This window comes from Eleginops maclovinus, chromosome 7, assembly GCF_036324505.1.
Source record: "Eleginops maclovinus isolate JMC-PN-2008 ecotype Puerto Natales chromosome 7, JC_Emac_rtc_rv5, whole genome shotgun sequence".
Taxonomy (NCBI): domain Eukaryota; kingdom Metazoa; phylum Chordata; class Actinopteri; order Perciformes; family Eleginopidae; genus Eleginops; species Eleginops maclovinus.
In genome coordinates, this window is record NC_086355.1 from 1,721,336 (window position 1) to 1,745,400 (window position 24,065).

The 24,065-nt window shown below is 39.5% G+C and overlaps 2 protein-coding genes across 2 annotated transcripts; both read right to left on the reverse strand.

Moving 5' to 3' along the window:
• Positions 1-1,963: 1,963 nt before the first annotated feature.
• Positions 1,964-18,156, reverse strand: efhc2 (EF-hand domain (C-terminal) containing 2). The gene is made up of 15 exons (XM_063888339.1): positions 18,064-18,156; positions 17,198-17,386; positions 16,791-16,941; positions 16,434-16,657; positions 15,815-16,066; positions 14,859-14,963; positions 14,035-14,173; positions 12,730-12,895; positions 12,500-12,642; positions 11,619-11,815; positions 11,368-11,501; positions 10,515-10,709; positions 7,763-7,855; positions 7,464-7,563; positions 1,964-2,107 (listed from the first exon to the last, which is right to left on the reverse strand). The coding sequence occupies exons 1-15, from the start codon at positions 18,103-18,105 to the stop codon at positions 1,982-1,984; spliced, it is 2,256 nt and encodes a 751-aa protein (XP_063744409.1). The 5' UTR covers positions 18,106-18,156; the 3' UTR covers positions 1,964-1,981.
• Positions 18,157-18,904: 748 nt separating this feature from the next.
• Positions 18,905-23,343, reverse strand: fundc1 (FUN14 domain containing 1). The gene is made up of 5 exons (XM_063887546.1): positions 23,145-23,343; positions 21,510-21,663; positions 20,511-20,586; positions 20,286-20,414; positions 18,905-19,657 (listed from the first exon to the last, which is right to left on the reverse strand). The coding sequence occupies exons 1-5, from the start codon at positions 23,161-23,163 to the stop codon at positions 19,580-19,582; spliced, it is 456 nt and encodes a 151-aa protein (XP_063743616.1). The 5' UTR covers positions 23,164-23,343; the 3' UTR covers positions 18,905-19,579.
• Between the last annotated feature and the right edge of the window lie 722 nt (positions 23,344-24,065).

Sequence of the window (24,065 nt, forward strand, 5' to 3'; positions counted from 1 at the left end):
CTGCTATTGCGTTACTCAGCGGCCAGCGCTTTTGCAACAGCACCTTGAAGGCCTTGATCAAGTTCAAGAGGAGAAAAGCAGCTCTCCTTTGTCAAATCAAATCCATTCAAAGACGTTTCTTTCCAAAGTAAATGAAAAAAATGTCTTTGTTATTCTGAGGTTTAGCCACAACAGAGCCTTTCTTTAAAGCCTTGCACGCTTCCTAGGGGCTTACGATACCTGCAGCTATAAGGCTTTGCCAACCATAGTTATCATGATCCAAAGAGAGATTTAGGGGACTTTTTATGGGTTTCAGCTCAATTTTTAACTATGAAGGTAGCATGTTTTACATTAGCAGCTGTATACCAACAACTACAGTTAGGTCCTCTGTCATTTTGAGCCCTAAAAAGAGCTGTAACATCGAGTGAAAAATAACTATTTTGGTAATTTATGAATCATTTTTCATGCAAAAATGACAGAAAACGCTGATTCCAGCTTCTCAAATGTGGACATTTCCTGTTGTTTTGTTTTCATTATCATATAAAAGAGAACATCTTTTGTTTTGTACTCGCTAAACCTTTTAAAGACATCTGGACTCAAAGGAACTGAAATCTTCATGAATTAATAAAGAAAATATTTGGCCGATTCATGAATATTTAATATAATTCTTAGTTGCAGCCCTAACACCGCCACACACACACACACACACACACACCCTCTGCACAGTTTACTCCTGCGAGCCTCTCTTTACGTTTTCATCCAGGGAATAAATCCCATACCTGTCATCAACAATAAACCTCTGATACTGCAATAAGCTGCAGCAAATCTCAAGCAGGTGCAGACGACTGATAACGGGAAACCAAAAGGACAAAAAGGAAATCTATCTTTGTTTTTTTGCAGGACTGTAGGTATTGGCTTCTGTCTTGTTAAACAGCATTAAGCACACAGGATTTAATCCAAGCACAACTGTTATGACGTTAGAAAAGGGTTGAAGAAAACCCCAGAGCTGAAATATGGTTCTGCTTTAACGCCTCGTGTCTTTCTCTTATGTCTCCGAGGAATTTACACCGGCTTGTGTAAACGCTCGAGCACACACACGAGACATCAAAAAGCTTCTGCAGTCTCAGAACTTTTCCCCTAAAGCATCAGTTTGCCAGTTAAAGGCCCGTGTCCACCGTCACTGAGGTCACTGTAGAGGTTGCATGAAGAGCTTGTTTTTAGCCGTCTCTGTCCGACGAAAAGTATCAAAAACAAAGAGTGGAAAGTATTTTGTTTTGAAAAGTGCTCACCCCCTGTCTGTTGTTACTTCCTGTTTGGTTACCTGATTGTGTTCACCTGCTGATTGTCTTCCCTCTTCCATGTAAATTCTGGTCAGCTGTCGAATTATTGATGTTTTTTGTGAAAGAATGTACATTTTTGCCCGACCTTTTGCTCTGTTTAGTCCTGGACAACTTGCAAATAAGGGATTTGTCCTACAAGTGGTGTGTCCTACACTTGGTCTTCCTACTGCTCTCAAGCCTTGACAATAAAGGCTGTTATTTGGAAGACATCGGTCCGGTGGAGACAGGATGCTGTCAGTGAATGTTACTTCCTCCTCCCTCGCTATGTGGCTGTCAACCCTAGTATGGACAAGCTCATTCATACAAGTGACAGCGATAACCTTCAGGGTGGTGCTTATCGTGAAAAAACTACGTCCAAAAAATGTAAAGAAGCACAAACAGATGATGAAATCCATGCTAGTTTGTCATAGAATAAAAAAGAGTGTTGTAGGTCTGTAGGTCTGCGTTGTAGGTCTGCCAGAAAAAGGCGCTACGTGGACACAGGCCTTAATTGTGTTAGCGTACTCGTTAGCATACCCTTACCGCTACTCATTCATGAAAACATAACAAACTTCCCTCCTGTAGTTTTACTCATGGACACACACTGGAAACACAGACGCAGGTCAGCTGATGTACCACGCTGTTTAATAGAAGCTGTAGTGTGTGTGTGTTCCACCTTGCGTTTACGAGGCGGCGGTGGTTGTCTCTGCGTTGTTGATGGTGCAGCCGAACACCTCGTTCAGAAGAGAGGAGTAGTGGACGTTCTTCACTGCAGCCCCTTCGGCCTCAGACCTCACGTTAAACTCAAACTGGGAAAAGAAGGGAAATGCAAGTCACTCCAAAAGTCAATGACGTTAAAATACTTTCAGAGTTGCCAATAATTATCCGCTTGCTTTTTACTTGTACGAGTGTTTCTGTGTGACAGATCTCTGCGTCTTTACTTTACACAACCTTTAAAGCATCCTCAGTCGTCAGGGTTTAACAAATCTGTGTGAATAACACTGCTTTGCTTAGCACTTGAAATATCAGGGCTGTTCCTTTATGTCCATTAGACTGATTAAACCTCGTAAGCAGAAACAAAATGACCTCTTTCATCATTAGAGGAACAACGCAATTTCTCTGAAGCAGGCGTTTCTGAATCGGTCCCAAGATTGTTTAATATACGAGAAAGGAATTTTAAAAAGGTCATCAGAAAAATTGGCAATACTACACAGCATATGAATGTAGACTCAAAATGAGATGGAAACTGTCAGTCTGGGTCCTTTTGTTCTCATGAGACAAAATACGTGCTACACTTTTAAAGATCCACGGGGTCAAATACCCTTTTTCACTTTTTTAGGGGTTTCAGCTCAGAGTTTGTTAAAAAAAGGAGGAGTTATTAAGCAACTACTTTGGGCTGAGGGAAGAAAGAGCAGCTGGAAACGGTGACGGATGAAAATGGAGATTTAAGTAAGCACTTTCGGGCCATACACACACTCACACACCTAAACACACACACTCAGGTAAGTAGGCTTTTATTGAATCGGCCCCAAGATTGGTAAATATACTAGAAAGAGAGAAAGAAAAAGCTCCTATATTCTGAAAAAGCAAATAGTATTTGGATGCAGGAAAGTCCAAAACAAAGCGGGGAATAGTCAGTGTGGGTTCTTTGGTTCTCATTATGAGACAAAATACTTGTGACACCTTTAAAGATTCACACATTTACAAACCCAAACACACACTCAGGTAAGCAGGCTGTTTTGAATCGGTCCTAGAAAAGTGAAAAGAAAGACCAAACATTTAGAGAAGAGTCATCCGGGTCTTTTTGTTTTCACTATGAGACGCAAATAGTTGGTTCAATTTAGATATTTTAAAAAGGCAGAGCCATTGAGCAACAACTTAAGCTACTTAATGAAAGGGGAACATTTAATGTGGGACAAAAGAGACAACAACATTTTTAGTTCAGTATAAAGTCATAGCCCACAAAACAAACTAAGTAAAATAGCATTTTTGTGTGTTTTTTAGGAATAGAATGTGTGTGAATGACAATTACAATTACTAACTGAAAAAAAAACAGAGAATGTAGTAAGTACTGTCGGGTTAACACACTCAAACACACCCAAAGCAGGCTTCTTAGTATGGGTCCTAAGATTGTTAGATATTCTAGAAAGAAACAAACAAACAAACAAAGACAGAAAGAAAGACAGAAAGAAAGACAGAAAGAAAGACAGAAAGACAGAAAGAAAGAAAGACAGAATGAAAGAAAGACAGAATGAAAGAAAGAAAGAAAGACAGAAAGAAAGAAAGACAGAAAGAAAGAAAGAAAGAAAGACAGAATGAAAGAAAGAAAGAATGAAAGAAAGACAGAATGAAAGAAAGAAAGAAAGAAAGAAAGACAGAATGAAAGAAAGAAAGAATGAAAGAAAGACAGAATGAAAGAAAGAAAGAAAGACAGAAAGAAAGAAAGACAGAAAGAAAGAAAGAAAGAAAGACAGAATGAAAGAAAGAAAGAATGAAAGAAAGACAGAATGAAAGAAAGAAAGAAAGAAAGAAAGACAGAATGAAAGAAAGAAAGAATGAAAGAAAGACAGAATGAAAGAAAGAAAGAATGAAAGAAAGACAGAATGAAAGAAAGAAAGAAAGAAAGACAGAAAGAAAGAAAGAAAGAAAGAAAGAAAGAAAGAAAGAAAGAAAGAAAGAAAGAAAGAAAGAAAGAAAGAAAGACAGAAAGAAAGAAAGAAAGAAAGAAAGAAAGAAAGAAAGAAAGACAGAAAGAAAGACAGAAAGAAAGAAAGAAAGACAGAAAGAAAGAAAGAAAGAAAGAAAGAAAGACAGAATGAAAGAAAGAAAGAAAGAAAGAAAGACAGAATGAAAGAAAGAAAGAAAGAAAGAAAGACAGAATGAAAGAAAGAAAGAAAGAAAGAAAGACAGAATGAAAGAAAGAAAGAATGAAAGAAAGACAGAATGAAAGAAAGAAAGAAAGAAAGAAAGAAAGAAAGACAGAAAGAAAGAAAGAAAGAAAGAAAGACAGAATGAAAGAAAGAAAGAAAGAAAGAAAGAAAGAAAGAAAGAAAGAAAGAAAGACAGAAAGAAAGAAAGAAAGAAAGAAAGAAAGACAGAATGAAAGAAAGAAAGAAAGACAGAAAGAAAGAAAGAAAGAAAGAAAGAAAGACAGAATGAAAGAAAGAAAGAAAGAAAGAAAGACAGAATGAAAGAAAGAAAGAAAGAAAGAAGAAAGAAAGACAGAATGAAAGAAAGAAAGAAAGAAAGAAAGACAGAATGAAAGAAAGAAAGAAAGAAAGAAAGAAAGAAAGAAAGAAAGAAAGAAAGAAAGAAAGAAAGACAGAATGAAAGAAAGAAAGAAAGACAGAAAGAAAGACAGAATGAAAGAAAGAAAGAAAGAAAGAAAGAAAGAAGACAGAATGAAAGAAAGAAAGAAAGAAAGAAAGACAGAATGAAAGAAAGAAAGAAAGAAAGAAAGAAAGAAAGACAGAAAGAAAGACAGAATGAAAGAAAGAAAGAAAGACAGAAAGAAAGACAGAATGAAAGAAAGAAAGAAAGAAAGACAGAATGAAAGAAAGAAAGAAAGAAAGAAAGACAGAAAGAAAGAAAGAAAGACAGAAAGAAAGACAGAATGAAAGAAAGAAAGAAAGAAAGAAAGACAGAATGAAAGAAAGAAAGAAAGAAAGAAAGAAAGACAGAAAGAAAGAAAGAAAGACAGAAAGAAAGACAGAATGAAAGAAAGAAAGAAAGACAGAAAGAAAGACAGAAAGAAAGAAAGAAAGACAGAAAGAAAGACAGAATGAAAGAAAGAAAGAAAGAAAGAAAGAAAGACAGAATGAAAGAAAGAAAGACAGAAAGAAAGAAAGAAAGACAGAAAGAAAGACAGAATGAAAGAAAGAAAGAAAGACAGAAAGAAAGACAGAATGAAAGAAAGAAAGAAAGAAAGAAAGACAGAATGAAAGAAAGAAAGAAAGAAAGAAAGACAGAATGAAAGAAAGAAAGAATGAAAGAAAGACAGAATGAAAGAAAGAAAGAAAGACAGAAAGAAAGACAGAATGAAAGAAAGAAAGAAAGAAAGAAAGACAGAATGAAAGAAAGAAGAAGAAAGAAAGACAGAATGAAAGAAAGAAAGAAAGACAGAAAGAAAGAAAGAAAGAAAGAAAGAAAGAAAGAAAGAAGACAGAATGAAAGAAAGAAAGAATGAAAGAAAGACAGAATGAAAGAAAGAAAGAAAGACAGAAAGAAAGAAAGACAGAAAGAAAGAAAGAAAGAAAGAAAGACAGAAAGATGAAAGATAGAAAAGAAAGAAAGAAAGAAAGACAGAAAGAAAGAAAGAATGAAAGAAAGAAAGAAAGAAAGAAAGACAGAATGAAAGAAAGAAAGAATGAAAGAAAGACAGAAAGAAAGACAGAATGAAAGAAAGAAAGAAAGACAGAAAGAAAGACAGAATGAAAGACAGAAAGACAGAAAGACAGAAAGAAAGAAAGACAGAAGAATAGAAAGAAAGACAGAATGAAAGAAAGACAGAAAGAAAGAAAGACAGAATGAAAGAAAGAAAGAAAGAAGAAAGACAGAATGAAAGAAAGACAGAATGAAAGAAAGAAAGACAGAAAGAAAGAGAAGAAGAAAGACAGAAAGAAAGAAAGAAAGAAAGAAAGAAAGAAAGACAGAAAGAAAGACAGAAAGAAAGAAAGACAGAAAGAAAGAAAGAATGAAAGAAAGAAAGACAGAAAGAAAGAAAGAAAGAAAGACAGAAAGAAAGAAAGAAAGAAAGAAAGACAGAAAGAAAGAAAGAAAGAAAGACAGAAAGAAAGAAAGACAGAAAGAAAGAAAGAAAGAAAGACAGAAAGAAAGAAAGAAAGAAAGAAAGACAGAAAGAAAGAAAGAAAGAAAGAAAGAAAGAAAGACAGAAAGAAAGAAAGACAGAAAGAAAGAAAGAAAGAAAGACAGAAAGAAAGAAAGAAAGAAAGAAAGACAGAAAGAAAGAAAGAAAGAAAGAAAGAAAGAAAGACAGAAAGAAAGAAAGAAAGAAAGAAAGAAAGAAAGAAAGAAAGACAGAAAGAAAGAAAGACAGAAAGAAAGAAAGAAAGAAAGAAAGAAAGAAAGAAAGAAAGACAGAAAGAAAGAAAGACAGAAAGAAAGAAAGACAGAAAGACAGACAGACAGAAAGAAAGAAAGACAGAATGAAAGAAAGAAAGAAAGACAGAAAGAAAGAAAGAAAGAAAGACAGAAAGACAGAAAGAAAGAAAGACAGAAAGAAAGAAAGAAAGAAAGACAGAAAGACAGAAAGAAAGAAAGACAGAATGAAAGAAAGAAAGAAAGACAGAAAGACAGAAAGAAAGAAAGACAGAAAGAAAGAAAGAAAGAAAGACAGAAAGAAAGAAAGAAAGAAAGACAGAAAGAAAGAAAGACAGAAAGAAAGAAAGACAGAAAGACAGACAGACAGACAGACAGACAGGGGTCATAAGAAAACTGTCAATACTCATAACTAATGCTTTTCTTCTTGCTATGAGACAAAATACTTGTGACACCTTGAAGGACACACGAGATGTAGTGAGACATTTCTGTTTTTCGGAGGCAGGGTTTACCTTAGAGCCTTTTAAGAAACACACAATCATTGAGAGGGTAATAAGTGACTACTTAGTCTGAGGCAAGAACAGATGGAAACCATGACAGAGGAACACAGAGAATTGGGTAAGCACTGCGCCTACACACACACACACACACACACACACACACACACACACACACACACACACACACACACACACACACACACACACACACACACACACACACACACACACTCAGGTTAAGTTCGCTCTCATTCTGCTTTGTTGCGATGCCATGGTGTGTAATCTCTGCTGCTCACCTGGTTCTGCTTAGACCTGGCTGTGGCAGAGCATGCTAAATCAGCATTACATCGGAGAGATACAAAGAAGAACAAAGGAGCTACTTCCCTCGTCTCTGACCACCTCTGTGTGTGTGTGTGTGTGTGTGTGTGTGTGTGTGTGTGTGCATGCGTGCGCGTGTGTGTGTGTGTGTAAATTCTCCTCTTGTCCTTTAGACAACTTCTTCCCGGTCCCTTGATTCTGCTTCTGCATCACTTATTGACTTTAAAATTCTCTGCACACGCTGTGAAATCACTGACTGATTTATCCTGATTAAATGTCCCTCTCTTACCTTTAAGATGTCATTGGGCATCACTGGGGGGGCGGCATTCTCCACCCAGTCAATGCCAGCCAGGAAGGCATGGTAGTCAACCTGGTCCCCGTCTGCAAACCTGATTAAAAACAGGAATTCAGAAACCTTTAGAATAAAAATACCACAGCTCCCGTTTTATTTAAACTGGAGATATTTTTGCTTCCAAGAGATTTTCCCGCCATGCCAAGAGAGATCTCATGGCACAGACCCGGGCTATACTTTACAGTGAGTGAATTCAAAAGGATGAGCCGTGGATCTGTGTGATGAGTGGCTCTTACTTGCTGAGCAGAGCTGTGAGCACGCTCTCGGGCAGGGGGAGATGGGAGGCCTTACAGACCCTCCTCACCTCTTGGGTGGAGAGACGGCCCGTCCTGCAGAGACACAGAAACAGAGACATGGGTATCCAGGGTGAAGAGAAGGCCACGATGTGAGACTAGAGGTTCCTTTGATTATTTGAATAATGCTTAAAGAAAAGAACCTCGCTCCTTTACTGAAAAGAATCCACACTTTGGGATATTTTTATAGAACCACGGAGCGACGGTGGGATTAGGAAGCTTTAAACCATCATTATTCTAGGGCCAGACTTAGGGGAAAAGCCACAACTCATGAACAGTTCCTGTTTCAAATGATTCTTTCACCAGGCAGTACGGTTTAGTTTTAGCTTTTCTTAATGGATATCGGTTTTATTTTGTTTCATTACACAGCTGAGTTGAATACTCCATTGTGATTGGTCAATTTGGACATTCAGTGGTGCAAATAAATAATGTTTATTAGTTATAAAAGTTAGGATTTGCTTCTGTAATACCAATGTCACATCATAAGGTCTGGCTTTTTGTTAATATTTAAAATGCTACCAATCTTATAACTATTTAGCATTTACAGAGAAATATCTCACACTGAATTTGTGTGAAGCCTTCGTCCAGGTTTAACCTAACATTTGTGTATTTGTTGTGCAATTTCCTGTTGGTATTAAGCATGTGGAACGAGAAGGAAGCGAGAGGGCTCAAACCTGAGTTACTTTCATTCACATTTCAGTAAAAAAAGAAACACATTTATATGATTTACTAGCCTGTTGTTCCATCTTACTTTCCAAGCGGACAGCCCTTATATTTTATCCAAGTGTGTGTGTGTGTGTGTGTGTGTGTGTGTGTGTGTGTGTGTGTGTGTGTGTGTGTGTGTAAGTGTGTGTGTGTGTGTGTGTGTGAAGCAGAGGATGTTTCTCTCTAAGACTACAGCTGTTTTCCACACTAATGTAATTCTTGTCGTGCCATCTTCAACACAGAGATGTTTATGAGCTGACACTGAGAGTGTCAACACACACACTCACACACACACACACACACACACACACACACACACACACACACACACACACACACACACACACACACACACACACACACACACACACACACACACACACACACACACACACACACACACAAACAGACAGCCAGCTTAACCCTCGAGCTCGGCAGATCTTTCTCTGCTAACCTGACCCGTGTTACAGCTCTACTACAAACACAGCGGTGTTTCATGCGCTGTACATGTGGCTTTATGTACAGAGAGAGCAAAGGAAAGGGACAGGCATGAAGGAAGACAGAAAGACACCCAGCATGTGTGTGTCCTCTGGCCTGAAAGACACCCAGCATGCGTGTGTGTGTGTCCTGAGAGACACCGAGCATGTGTGTGTCCGCTGGCCTGAGAGACACCCAGCATGTGTGTGTGTGTCCTGAGAGACACCAAGCATGTGTGTGTCCGCTGGCCTGAGAGACACCCAGTATGTGTGTGTCCTCTGGCCTGAGAGACACCGAGCATGTGTCTGTCCTCTCGCCTGCAAGACACACAGCATGTGTGTGTCCTCTGGCCTGAGAGACACCCAGCATGTGTGTGTGTGGCCTGAGAGACAACTAGCATGTGTGTGTCCTCTGGCCTGAGAGGCACCCAGCATGTGTGTGTCCTCTGGCCTGAGAGACACCCAGCATGTGTGTGTGTGGCCTGAGAGACAACTAGCATGTGTGTGTCCTCTGGCCTGAGAGGCACCCAGCATGTGTGTGTCCTCTGGCCTGAGAGATACCCAGCATGTGTGTGTGTGTCCTGAGAGACACCGAGCATGTGTGTGTCCTCTGGCCTGAGAGGCACCCAGCATGTGTGTCCTCTGGCCTGAGAGACACCGAGCATGTGTGTGTCCTCTGACCTGAGAGACACCCAGCATGTGTGTGTGTGTGTGTGTGTGTGTGTGTGTGTGTGTGTGTGTGTGTGTGTGTGTGTGTGTGTGTGTGTGTGTGTGTCCTCTGGCCTGAGAGACACCCAGCATGTGTGTGTCTTCTGGCTGGCAGAGTCTTCAGGCTCCATCTGGTTCCAATGCTGCTCTCTCTCCTGCTGGAACTAATCGCTGCTCTGAGATATGGGGCCCGAAACGGCACGATTGATGTCTTGTTGTGACGCTGCTGCCGTGTGTGTTTCTGTGTGTTTACGCTGCAACAGTGCTCTGTCTCATAGGGGGCCTCGGAGCCAAATGACTTCTCAAGCAATTTCCAAAGGGTGGAATAAAATCATTTTGGATTTGTTTAGGTGTAAGGTAATCCAGAAACCTCTGTCTCATTCAGTCTTCAAACCGTCTACATGTTCCCATATTATCCTGTGATTTAGTGTTGGTTCATGCAAAGAGTAGAGGTGAAAAAAGTCAACGTTGTAATAAACCAGAAGGAACAACTTTTCATTTTGTTATAGGACGGTCAGACATCGCTTTCCCTGTCTCAACTACAACCGATCAACCAGATTTCAGTCTTTCGAATAAAGATCCTGCAAGAAAGAAGCTGACGAAAAAATATTTGCTAAATATTTGTAAAGTCTTCTAGTGTATGCTAGACATTAAGCTAGCATCTGTACCTGTGTGTGTGTGTGTGTGTGTGTGTGTATGTGTGTGTGTGTGTGTGTGTGTGTGTGTGTATGTGTGTGTGTGTGTGTGTGTGTGTGTGTGTGTGTGTGTGTGTGTGTGTGTGTGTGTGTGTGTGTGTGGCTGCCTACTTGTGTCTGTCGCTGTGTCTGAGGTTTTTGGCCATGTGAGGAAGATCTTCAAACTGCTTCTTCTTCAGGATGTCCTGGGCCACAGCCAGCATCAGACCCACGTCGGCCTCGGGCTGCTCGCTCAGTGAGAAACACCGGGCCAGAACCAGAACCTCGTGCTTCGACAGGCCGCAGTCCAGACCCGACAGCAGGCTTCTGTGGAGGAGCGTACAGGCACGTTAACAGGGACAACTGAAGGTGTCACAGTCCTGAGTTTCTCTTTTTGCTAATTTTCCTGTAATATTTACTGGATTTGAAATTGATTGGTCATTATCTGAAATCAATTATGTCTCCCTGCCGCAGGTTTGATTTGTTCTTCCTGGTTTTACACACATATATTTGATGATTACTATTTCAAACATTAACAAGTTGTTAACTTTATCAAAAAAGCTTACACATCAGGTGGATTGAAACGCATCAAACGCAACAATAACAAACAGTAACGGAGTGTGTTGCCGTTAAAGTAGCGGAGATTATGGGAGTTGTTGTCTTAATAGCCACTGCAGGAGGTTTTTATCAGGAGCAAAATAAACTGCAGAGGTCTCCTTCTCTCCAACAGTCTGGATGTTTAAAACCAGTAAAAACACTGAAAAAAGAGGCTTGAATGAAATAGAAATCTGTGTTTCTAAATGACACACAGGATGAAGGGCTACAAGCTAATGGCTAACGATTGCTTAGCTCCTTTTTATTATGATAAGTTAAGATCCAGACATCCAATGACTTAAATCTTTCATTCAGTAGACTCTGATGCTCCCCTTATATCCACATGTATCTATGTGTATAAAATATTGCAACAGGGACTGCAGTACTGTACCTGAACGACTCATAGGGGATGAAGCCGGTCTTGCTGGGGTCGCTGAGCGCCAGGAACTTCCTGATCTCGCTCCGTTTCTCCTCCCCGATGGACCGCAGTTTACTCAGGATGTTTCCCACGTTGGCTTTGGGGAACTTCAGACGATAACAGACAAAAATCCAGTGTTATGTAACTCCAGTGAACGAAGGCCTGCTCCAAAGACCAAACACTGCTAGGGACACGAAACCCAACATAATCCTACTCCTCCGTACCTCCTCAGCATGTTTCTCCATGTAGTTGAGGGTGTACTCATCAGCGTCCAGGAGTTGAAAGGGCTTATCGTTGAGGCAGACGGTCGCTCCGATGTACAGATCCTGAGCGGTGAAGTACTCATACGGCCGGCTGGTGAACAGCTCCTGGCCCGGCTTCATTACCCGGCCACGCTCCAGGAACTTACCACCAATCACACCTGAGGGAGGCATGGTGTTTAACATCACGTATTTGATCTTTTTCACTGAAAATCAAACGTGGACATTACGGTCTTGAATAACTTTATGATAACTCCTTCTTCATGTGGCCCTCATCCTCTTCTTATACAAATTCACACTTTTTGTCTCCCAATTTCTTTTCCTTTCGATTTACTTTTCAAACTTCAGTTTTTTTTTCAAACTTTCAACTTATTTGAATTTTCGACTATTTCCTCAAATGTTTCACTTTTTCCAAAAAATTCTGACTTATTTTCAAATTTCTGCCTTTTTTTTCTCAATTTCGACTTTTAAAAATGTCCCAGTATTTTCTAATTTTCTAACTCTTTCTTCATGTGTCCCTAATCATCTTCTTATCCAAATTAATTTGACTTTTCAAATTGTTCAACTATTTCTTCATAAATTATCCCTTTTTTCCTAAAATATAAACATTTTTTCATTTTCTTTCTAAATGTTCACTTTTATGTCGGATTATTTCTTTAAATTATCCTTTTTTTAATTGAACTTTCTATTTTCCCTTGGTTTCCTGGTATCCTGACTGAACGTCATCTGTGTTATCTTATTTTTGGAATTGGAAAGTGAGTCTGACAGACCTGATATTTTGAGAGCTTTAGATCTAATCAATTAATCAATTAATTGGAGGAGCTATGTTCCATGTATCTCTCTACCTGAGTTCTTCTGTGGACGCTCAAAGACACAGATGGAGTCGTCGCTGAGGTAGAAGGAGATGACGAACACTCTTTCTCTGTCCACAGGATCGCTGGTCACCATCTTGGCACGGAAGTCCAGCACATTGCTTTCTAGGCCACATCTAGGAGATCACACAGAGAGCAGAGTCAGACACAAACATCTCAGCGTGTCATTTGATTGCGAGCTGTGTGACCGCAGCTCATCCCACCTGTCTTTCGCAATAAACTTCTTGAAGTCTTTCTGCGGGGGCTTGGGCACCAGGCCCTGGCAGGAGCTCAGCGAGTCCTCCTGCGAGCCGAAGCCATTGTAGGGGGGCACCGGCCTCGGGGGCTTCGGAGCCGGGGGGGATTTGTACTGCACCGGAGTGAAGTCCTCTGGAGGGGTAAGAAGAGACAAAGCACTTCAGAGGAAGAGTTTGTTGAAAGATGATAACCTAAATGTGTGTGTTTGCCCACGGACAACTTAAGGTAAAAGAGAAAATCCACCACAGGGATTTTGGCCTTTGAGACCATTTACATGCACTAAAACATACATAAGACACTACAGTAAAGGGAAGACCCCATGAAGCAGAACAGGGCCTCTTTAAGGTTTATCGTTTTCTCTACTTTATGAATTCTCTGTAACCATATCATGTCACTAAAATGCAGATGAATAAAAAGAAGAAGAAAGACACCCAGGAGCAGGAATAATCAGAGGGTCTCGACCCCGAGCCAACCTCTGGCTGCTCTCAGTCAGAAAGACCCTCCATCACTTGGCCTGCTTTAATGCCGTGACGAATGCATCGAGCCCCAGAAACCTGCCAGGGTGGCAGACAGGTCCGGGAGCAGCTTGGGTTTCTTTAAACTGTGGAGGCTTGCAGACACGGCAGCGCTGCAGGGCACGGTGTCTGATGTCGGCCCACAGAGCTGCTCAACTCTGTAATTGCGTCTTACATGTTTATCCTCTGACCGCAGAGTGAAACAGAGCATTGCATAGGCTAATAAAGGAAAGGCAAGGCAGGTTTATGTACTCACAGCAACTATGAAGGAAGCAAAAAGGAACCCAATATTAAAAGACATTTAAACACAATAAAACCAGAGCCTAGAGAACAGAAAACAAAAAGCTTAAATATAATTCAGGTAAAAATGACATGTTTTCGATTTGTATCATGAACATAACACATTAATTTAATCCTTGATTCCCGTATGCTTATGTCTGCAATACATGTTGACAAATGAACAAACTATAAAGACCTCTGAAAAACATCTGGAGTCAGTCTGCAGCTCATCCTGGTGCTTGCTCTTACTGCCCCTCAGTGTTCATATGTATATATTGCAGGCATAACCAAGAATATTAAAGGTCCCCTATTCTACTCTTTTTCCACAATATATTCCAGGTCTCAGATATATAGAGCATGTTCCAAAAGTGCTGATTATGTGTCTGTAGCTTTAAATGCTAATGAGCTGCTGCTGGCCACGTCCCTCTGAGAGATGATTGGCCAATTGTATTTCAAGTAACACCTAGTTTCACTTACCTATGCCGTATTTGGAGCGGTAGTGCTCTTTGGTGTAGTCGTCACAGTCGGTGATGATCACCCTCCTTCCCCACAAGTTCAACTCTCCCCCCACCCTCAGATCACTGTCCTTACAGAAGTCCTCCTGCACAGCTCCCGTCTGCAAGAGAGAAGACAGAGGGGAAGATGAGACAGAAAGAACGCTGTAGCATTCATTTTGATATTAACTATTTTGGAATCGGACCTAAAGTTGACCCTGATAGCGTGGGGTGGCCAAATATTTAAGATGTATAAAGCTAATGTTAGCTAATGTTGGGCTATAAAGGAACTAGAGCACGGTCACATGACTTCACGTCCCAACCGCTAAGCTAAAGGAGGCTAATGTTGGGCTATAAAGGAACTAGAGCATGGTCACATGACTTCACGTCTCAACCGCTAAGCTAAAGGAGGCTAATGTTGGGCTATAAAGCAACTAGAGCACGGTCACATGACTTCACGTCTCAACCGCTAAGCTAAAGGAGGCTAATGTTGGGCTATAGAGGAACTACAGCACGGTCACATGACTTCCCGTCACCACCGCTAAGCTAAAGGAGGCTAATGTTGGGCTATAAAGGAACTACAGCACGGTCACATGACTTCACGTCACCACCGCTAAGCTAAAGGAGTTTAATTTTTTGCCCGTAATGATGTTTAGTCGTCTCATTCAGCCACTTATTAGCAACTGCTGTTTTTTTAATTCACCAGTGGGGTATCACAGCAGTCTCTAGACACTGCAAAGACACTTTGTGAGCCGTCAAACAGCATTTCATTTTCTAACTGCTTTGTTGTCATATATCAGGTCATACTTTGAGGCTGTCCAGCAGGTAGCATTTTCCCTGACTGTTGGAGGCGAACACATTGAGCACTGTGCGGTCCGTCATCTGTCCAGGCTGCTTCATATGGGCTGAATGCTGCAGAGAAATAACAAATGCCACAGACAGATCCTCATTTTACAAGATATTCACAGACCTCTGCATGCAAATATGAATACACACATCTGGAGAGAGAGATAGAGAGAGCAAAAGATAGATAGGTAGAAAGAGAAAGACAGAGTAAAAGAAGACAGCAACAGAGTAGAGAAGTGATGGTGGATTGTGGTCAACCTTTAGAGCTGACATTTAATAAAAAAGGCATCAGAACAAACACAATTACTGGAGTGAAAACACACACACACACACACACACACACACACACACACACACACACACACACACACACACACACACACACACACACACACACACACACACACACACACACACACACACACACACACACACACACACACACACACACACACACACACACACACACACACACACACACACACACACACACACACACACACACACACACACACACACACACATGATTGAGGCCTGGCTGTCTTTCAAGATGAATTAGGCTTGAGTCAGTAACTGGAGGAGAAAGGCAGACTGCTTGAGGGAGACTGGAAGCTACAGCCTGTCAGACTGAATGAGGAGGGATGGTTTGGAGAATGATGCAAAAAAGGCACCCAACCAGAAGAGAGGCCTTTAGATTAATAATACCAATCTGCAATAGCATGGCAAACGTGCAGGAAATACATTATTTGAAATCGTGCAGCCCTCATTGATAAACTTCCTTTGTGTCTTCACCACCTGTCATGATTTATCAAATTCTCAGACATGTTCCCCCTCTATATTTAGCAGAAATTCCCATAACCTGTGTTTATTCTAATGTCGTCGACACTCCTCGAACAGATACGGTCGCAGCGCCTCACCCTGGGTAGTTTGCTGCGGTGGAGGAACTTGGAGGGGTTATCCCTGCCGGAGTTGGGGGGGATGATCTCCAGGACCTCCACGGTGTCGTCGGACAGGTAGTAGTGCAGGATGAGCTCGTGGGGGTCCCCGAACACGCTCTCTGAGTCGTCCCAGAAGCAGTTGAAGCGCAGGACTTTGCGGTCGTGGTCCAGGAACTGCTTCAGAGTGTCTCGCCTCTCGTACGGCCGCAGTGGCGTCATACTTTTCTCAACCTGGAAGAAAGGAATTATATTAAATAAGATGAAACAACACGTGTGTGTCCTTGCACTTCCCCCCAAATTACTCTTGTGGGGATTGTCCACAGTATTGATGCATGTAAAGCGCCTTGAGCAGTTGGAAAAGCACTAAAATAAATGCAACAAATTAATATTATTAATATGAAAACGTTGTAGTTGTGTCGCTGATCAGAAATGTGTGTCCTTGCATTACTTTTTTCTCACTTTTGGTTATATTTTTGGCTCTAATTTTGATCAGAAACCGTATGAGGTGTAGTACTTAATTGTGTCATTGTTGTTTTTATGAGAATAACTAAACAAAATGAAGCATTTAAAAAAAGAATGGTGTAAATCTGACACCCACCTGTTCCCGCAGGGTGCTGTACGGGTCATCAGGGACCGTGGTGGGGTTGTTCAGGATCACCCCGAGATTACTGAGGAAGTTCCTGGTGAAGGAGTCACAGTTGGTCACAGTGAAAGTGTGTGAGTACAGCACCATCTGTTGGTTCAGGTTGAAATGGAAAATGTTGTAGAACCGGTCATCATCTGGGGGGGGCAGGGGGATGCGCTGCCGATGAAGAAAGGTTCCTGTCGCGAGGAAAACACAACACAGGGACGGATAAGAACTTACTCATCATATCTTAGAGACGTGTGCACTTTGGGTGCTGAATCATGAGGTAAGTCTAAGTCTAGAATGCATTCAAGAACATGACATTCACACCTTGAGGGATGCCACTGTTCTTTGACTCTGGCTCCACCACCTGCATGGTGTCGTCCTCCAGGAAGAAGAAGATCTTACACTTCCTGATTCTGTACGTGTCATTGCAGGCCTGGGGCACAGCTTCATAAAAGTATGCTTCAAAACACAGAGCCTGTGGGGGTATAATAATAGTCCCAATATTAGTAATCAACAACAATACAACCTACGACTGTTTAAAAAGATAGTTGGATGGATGGATGGATGGATGGATATGGATAGATGGACGGACGGACGGACGGATGGATGGTTAGATAGAGGGATGGATGGATGCATGCATGGATGAATGGATGGATGGATGAATGGATGGATGGATGGATGGATAGATGGATAGACGGATAGATTGATCAGAAATGGAAATAGATCTTTACCTGTTTGTCGAAGGCCACCCATGCAGGTAGATCGCTGCCCTGTCCTCTGGGGTAGACCGAATACTTTGGTTTGATCTCCTGGCCGAGTAACAGCTCTCCCCCGATGCCCGGCTTCTCCAATCCCATCAGCAGAGGGACTCCGTTGGAATAATCAAAATGTTGGGATTTATGGAACCTGTCTTTCCCCAGCTGGAGTACAGAAAGGAGAACATGATCAAGAATTATCTCTCCCTATAAAGGTGTGTAACATGGGATTATAAAGCATTACATTAATATATACAATTATTATTGAATTACTGTCAATTTGACATGAGTTTTACCAAAACTAACATGTTTTTTTAGGGGTTTTTCACTTGACAAGCAGTTGTGTATCCCTTTAATGTGAGCTACATTAGTACATGTTATAAATAACAGTATTTAGTTGTATCAGCTATATACCTACAAACATTAAGGTTTAATTGCTTACACATTTTTAAAGTATATAGTACACTTGTTTATATGTTCAGCAGATTGGTAAATTAGAGTATTCTATTTTATTCTGATTATTTTATAATGTTTGGATACTCCTCTGAATATAGGTCTTTTGCTTGTAACAAAACCATTTCCCAACTTGGGATAAATAAAGTATCCATCAGTCTATCATTTACCTAACTAACTAACTAACTAACTAACTAACTAACTAACTAACTAACTAACTAACTAACTAATTAACTAAACTGATACACCAGTTAGCTCCGGAGCTAGCATGCTACCTAGCTTACATTATGTTATTCACACCTAGCTAGCTTCTAAATATGTTGTAAATATAATAAAATGAAAAAGCAAATTTCAGCTAAAGTAGAACCATATGTCTGCTGTAATATTACCTGTTTATTTCGGGAATACCCGGGTAGAAATGGCAACGACATGGCTGTATTGTTGTAAAAACCGTCCGATTATCTTCTCAACTGCGTTTGAAAATACTGTTTGTTACGGTTGCCATAGAAGCGTCTCCTAGCAACGTTTAGGGAAACTGTTGGTACGTTTTGTTTGTTTAAAACAGCTGACAGTAAACAATAACATACACTGTACACAACAGGGAACCACTGCGGGTAAGATGTGAGCATGTGTTGGTACTGAAATGTAGCACAAAACTTGATTGAACTTAACTTTGTCTCAAAAACACAGAAAACGATTTCCTTTTTTAGCCTTTTCACTAAATATGCTAACCCTGGATTTCCTCAGATGTTAAAATACATGACATTATAGTAATTTATAGGTCATTTTGCGGATTTAAAGCTACTAAAAATAAGTGCAATAAACCAGCAACCCTGAAGTACACTAGCTTCAAATAAACCAAACCATGTTTCAGGCTAAGTACATTATTATTCATTTTTCCAAAGCGAGTATTATTGGAGTAAACACACATTTAAGTAAGTGAAGAAACCAATAAGAGAAGGAATGAAACCAAAATATTTGACCATACATTAAGAATAAACATTGCATTGAAAAGTCTAACGGCGATTCATGAGTTACCATTTTACAGGTAGGACACACACCTCAAATTGCCCTTTGATTATAGGCTCATGCTGTAAGTGAACGTAAAACCAAACCCTAAAGATAATAAACCCATAACATACGACTGAAGACGACCAAGATTCAAGGTCAAGAGGGATAAGCAATTAATGAATAAAGGTACATAATTAATCATAAAGTAAATGCAAAAGATTTCAAGTGTTTTTTTTAGTTTTATTTGTTCATCAAACATACATTTGTAGACAAACCACAGCTTTCAGTTCTTAAAGCTTCAATTTATTGCTGAACAAAATGCATTACATAAAAAAGGAGAGATGCAGGAGAGGCTGACATAACCCAACAAACTGTAGCACCTTTCAAAAATATGTTCCTCTCACATCCATCGGCTCTCTAACCCTGGAGATGATTGACTACCACGGATTTAAAATATGACCTAAAGGCACCACCTGCAACGTGAAGGTGAGTTTAACTATACTTCATTACGCTGCGTGTGCTTGGCGTCAGGTTTGCAACAAGGCAGCGATTAATGATGTATAATGTTTTTGGAACAAAGTAAATAAATAAAAACATCCTAATGGCTTTTACCCTTGGAGAACAACACTTTGCATGATATGCATCAATATTTGGCCTGGGGAGTGGAGCGTTTTAAGAGGGTCTATCAAAGAAGTCCCACATTATATCGACCATGCTTTAACAGAAGACAAAAAGCAGGTGCAGCGTATGTCGAAACACACAGCTACAGGCTAATCTGAAGTAGGTTGCTTGCTGTGGAAACTCTTTAAAACCTTTCCAGCAATGATTGATAAAGTTTCCCTAAAGTTTTTCCACAACATCGAGGGAACACGGACTCTTCTTCTTTGGTGGAAACTAAGACACCAGGCCGAGCAGGAAGCCTCCGGCGAATCCGCTCGTCACTACAATGTTCTTCTTCACGAACTCTGTGGACTGGAAAACACGTTTCAGTTTATAAAGAAAAGTTATAAACCTTCCAGACTGGCATTCATTTACATAAATTCAATACAGTTGAAAAAGCCTTTTAAGTCCTGATTATATCATCTCTGCAACTGCTGATTATACTCATATTAGACTTTATTTTCTACTATGAGGTGATGGTAAAACTTTAAAAGATCCCCATCACATCTTCACAGAGTAAAAGCAGTGTCTTCAAATGTCTTGTTTTCTTCCACCAAAAGTCAAAATACACAAAAATACTTAGTTTACAACGATGAAATACAAAGAACAGCTGGAAATCGTCTCATTTTGGAGACTGGAATCAAAGAATATTGCATTTTACTTCTCAGCTTGTAAAATGCTGGTATATGTTAAAAAAGTGACTTTGGATAATCCTTTCAGCTCTACATAATACAAAACTTCAAATCTAATTGCTCTTTATGTGAAAAGCAAAGCATTTAATTTATATAGCGCTTATCCAAGTCCTCAAAGAAACCTTACAAAAACATTTCATATAAATCATTCAACAAACATGCATACAGGAATAAACGCGTGATGCAATGACATGAATTGAGAGAAAATACAAATAAACTAAAGAACAGATTCATCACTAAACTCTCACCTTCTCAACGAAAGTGTTTAGCTCGGGGCGGGCCTGATCGGTGCCTTTCTTTAGCTGCTTCTTGGCTTTGTTGACGTCCTTCTCTACTCTCTTCCAGTCCACCTGGATGTAGCCGCTATTGTTAGCTATCTGGAGAGAGAGACAAGCAAAGGAAACACAGATGAGAAGCAGATTCACCGTAATTTATTTCTGCTGAAAGGTTATTGCCTGGTTATGAATGAATACCTGTAACAGCAGAAGACCTCCTCCTACTGATGTAGCTGCAACTTTCCCCACCTTCTGGAAGAGATATCCTGCACACCTTAAATAAATCCAGACAGGGTATAAAGGTTAATGCACCATAAACAAGACTCTGTATTAACCATGTATCCCTGCACTATACCTCAGCTTTATATGCAACCTCACCTGGACTCATCCCTTCTGTTAACCTCTTCATTTGTGTATAATCCAAACTGTTTACATGGTTTTAGCATTGTTAACTTTTCAGATTTAGACCTAATTGTCAACGTTATATAAACCTCTATATAATTACACTCTTCTAACTTTGTATTACTGCTGCAGAGCAAATCCTTGGAATAAAGACATGTTATCATAGGCTTTGCATGACAGTGAAATCACTTAAGACACTTAAAGTATTTAGATATCGTTTGTGTATGATACCCCAACTGCACCATGATGAACTCTAAAGATAGAAACCATGGGATTTGTTTTAAAATCAAAAGGTACATCGGAAAATAAGCAATGAGTTAATCTTTTTAGCCATATTAATATAGCTGTATAAAAACAGCTATATTTGATCCTATATCGTATTGCTATACTACATATGTGATATTGTATTACTACCTTTACACCTAAACTATACCTCATGTCACATACGCTCATTATCCATCATACTACACTACAATATGTTAAAATCTTCAGCATCATAATCTATTTGGTTTATAATAAAGCAGTAACTAAGCTGTTATTTATCATGTCAACAGTCTGGTGTACACTGGTAACAAAGACTTGCTGACTCTACACTTTACAATAGTGTGTCGTTTTTATTCCTTTTTCTTATTTTTCTTTCACTTTTCTGCACTATTTCTATCATTGTGTCGCTGTAACAAACAAGTTTCCCATCTATAAATCCATAAAGGCTCATCTTAGCCCTTAGAAAACTAAACGATAGTTATCTAGGAGCCCCTGAAGGCCTCACAATGCATTCCCAATGAGAGTCCTCACCATCCACTCACTCCTCCGATGGCTAACTGCGTGGCCACGGAGTATTTCTCTGCTACGGGGCCGGAGTTCTTCCCGAAAAGGCGGTTCCACCATCGCTGGCGTTTGGCATATTCTGTCAGGTCCACCACCTTGTCGTAAATCTCCTCCTCCAGCTCTTTACGTACATGGAAAAAAACATAAATAGTCAGCAGCAAATCAATTCAAGACATAAAGGCTTTATTATCATATGCACATCAGGTACAGCAAAGTTTGACATGAAAACCTGTAGTCTTAGGCTCCTCCAACAATGCAAAAATACAATATAACATGACATTCAAGAAATATAAATAGTGCAGGAAGAAAAAGAAATAAAATAGTGCAAGGAAATGGAGGAAAGTCTCATTATTGTGTAAGTAAAATGCAAAAATAAGTCATTTATATTCATGTAAAATCGAATACAATTCAAAACAGGATGTAAAATAATAAACAGTGTAATAAAATACAGCATTTGGTAATAAAACATAAATGTGTGGACTGTAAACAGATGTATTTGCTATAAACATGGGGGTATAAAGGATCTCAGCCAGTAGTGCCATGTTAAACAATCTGTCTTAAATTGCATACACATTGTGATATAATTCACTGTTCATTTCAACATCTATTTAGTCTCATTTCCCCACGTTTATATTATATTACAGCATTGTTTCTTCTATGCAGTATTTAGTTGTACATTCTGTTTCATTTTACATGCATCACATAAACATGGTGTATATTCCTGCATCTCATATCACTTGAACTATATTTATCACCCTATTTATCACCCTATATCTTTAGCATATTATGTGTTGCACTGTCATTCTTGGAGGAGCCTGGAGCTTAACACATAACACACACATAGCTTAACAACATGTGACAATAAAGCCATTGAATCATACGAATACTTAAATACTTAATAAATACTAAATGAGCAATACACCATAGAAGTTCATGTTTAAGATACAGGGGTGATAGCATGACACTGCTAGCTGACGGTATCTCCATTAGTAGCTGCATTCAGAACTTATGAAAGTTGTTAGCACCATGATGTATAAAGAGAAGTGGATACACCATTGATTCCTATGAGAGTTGCACAGTGGCGCATGAAGCCCAAAATAAAGCCACTGAAGAGTTAGAAAGCACCCGGATGTGGGCCCATAGAGCATGCGCAGTTGAGTTGTCATTAAGCCCGTGCAGTCATATGAATGGAAAGACAAAATAACTCTGGATTCAGCTTTCAGCGCATTTTTACAACGTTAACACACTAATACTTTAAAGAAGGACTATACAAAAGTGCGTGCTGCGTAGTTAATATAGCTAAACAACGATTACACGCTGATTTAGAGACGTGTCTTTCCCAATGTACTTCAATGGGAGTTGTAGTACCACCATTTGGCCACTGAGTTCGTTCATAAAAAACGGCTTCAACTTTCTCGCAATAAGTTAGCATCACACAGTTGGAAAGTTAGCTAAAACCGCTACGTTTGAAAACATTCAGTATAAACGGGACAATAAATAGAGTTTTAGAAATTTAAAATATGAGTTCATAAATTAGCTTCGTTTGTATATAATGTTCTGAATGACCGCCGGTTGATGATATTAGTTTATAGGCCTGCTTACCCTTGTCGCGGTTCGCCATTTTGCAGTGTCTGTGCGGCTTTCTGTTCTCTTAAACATCCCATAATAGTTTCATCCAATCTGTCCTCAGATAACTGCTGCACATCCGGCGTCATTTGCATAATTATAACAAGTGAACGGTTTAAACCAACAAGAAAAGGCTGTACTAAAAATAACAAAACTAAAACATCATTTACTGTTTGAGGACAATGGATGTGTAAAGAGAAAGATATAACACTAATAATAATAAGTATTATTGTTATTATATTGTATTTAATATAGGAACAAGAATTATATATATTTATATGTAATGAAATAATAGTAAGAGGGACAAAAGTTAAAACAATGCAATAGTTTTAAACCCTGTATGCAGCAAATTAGTTTCATGCTCTGTATTAGAACTAATCTTTATCAAGTTAGTTTATCGTATTTATACTGTGCAGTATTACATTTTACATTCAGTTTCATCTTGTCCTATTTTTACTTGCACTATTGTGTCATTATTATATTTTTGGCCCTAGTTTATGTCTGTATACTATAATATTCTGCACTGTTGGAGGAACCTGGTACTGGTAAAATGCACTTTAGGTATTTAAGAGACAACTATTGACTTTCTTTCATCGTTACATATATTGTGGTGCACTGTTTTATGGTTGCTATAGCTATCAATGTATAATAAGAACGTTGAATGAATCTAGGAGATATCACAGTGTTGATCTTGTCAAACTGACAATAAGAATATTTAGATCATCTATTCATCAAAACACTAACAAGCAGATAGGAGTGTAGAAAAAAAGCAGAAAGATAACAAATGTGTGGCCAATGTAAGACGATAACAATACCCCTGAACAATTCTGCTCACACTACCTTATTACAATTAAATTAGAATTAAAAAAGATGCAACTACTTTGCATACTTGTATAA

Bases quoted from the DNA above. Each gene is read 5' to 3' on its own strand.
- fundc1 (XM_063887546.1), bottom strand. The intron at 20,587-21,509 runs GTGAGGACTCTC...GATTTATTTAAG, and splicing joins ATCGGAGGAGTGAGTGGATG to GTGTGCAGGATATCTCTTCC. The intron at 20,415-20,510 runs GTATTCATTCAT...CTCTCTCTCCAG, and splicing joins GAGGTCTTCTGCTGTTACAG to ATAGCTAACAATAGCGGCTA.
- efhc2 (XM_063888339.1), bottom strand. From the start codon at position 18,105: ATGTCGTTGCCATTTCTACCCGGGTATTCCCGAAATAAACAG. The intron at 16,658-16,790 runs GTGTGAATGTCA...TCCTCGCGACAG, and splicing joins GAACAGTGGCATCCCTCAAG to GAACCTTTCTTCATCGGCAG. The intron at 12,896-14,034 runs GTAAGTGAAACT...TTACCCCTCCAG, and splicing joins CCGCTCCAAATACGGCATAG to AGGACTTCACTCCGGTGCAG.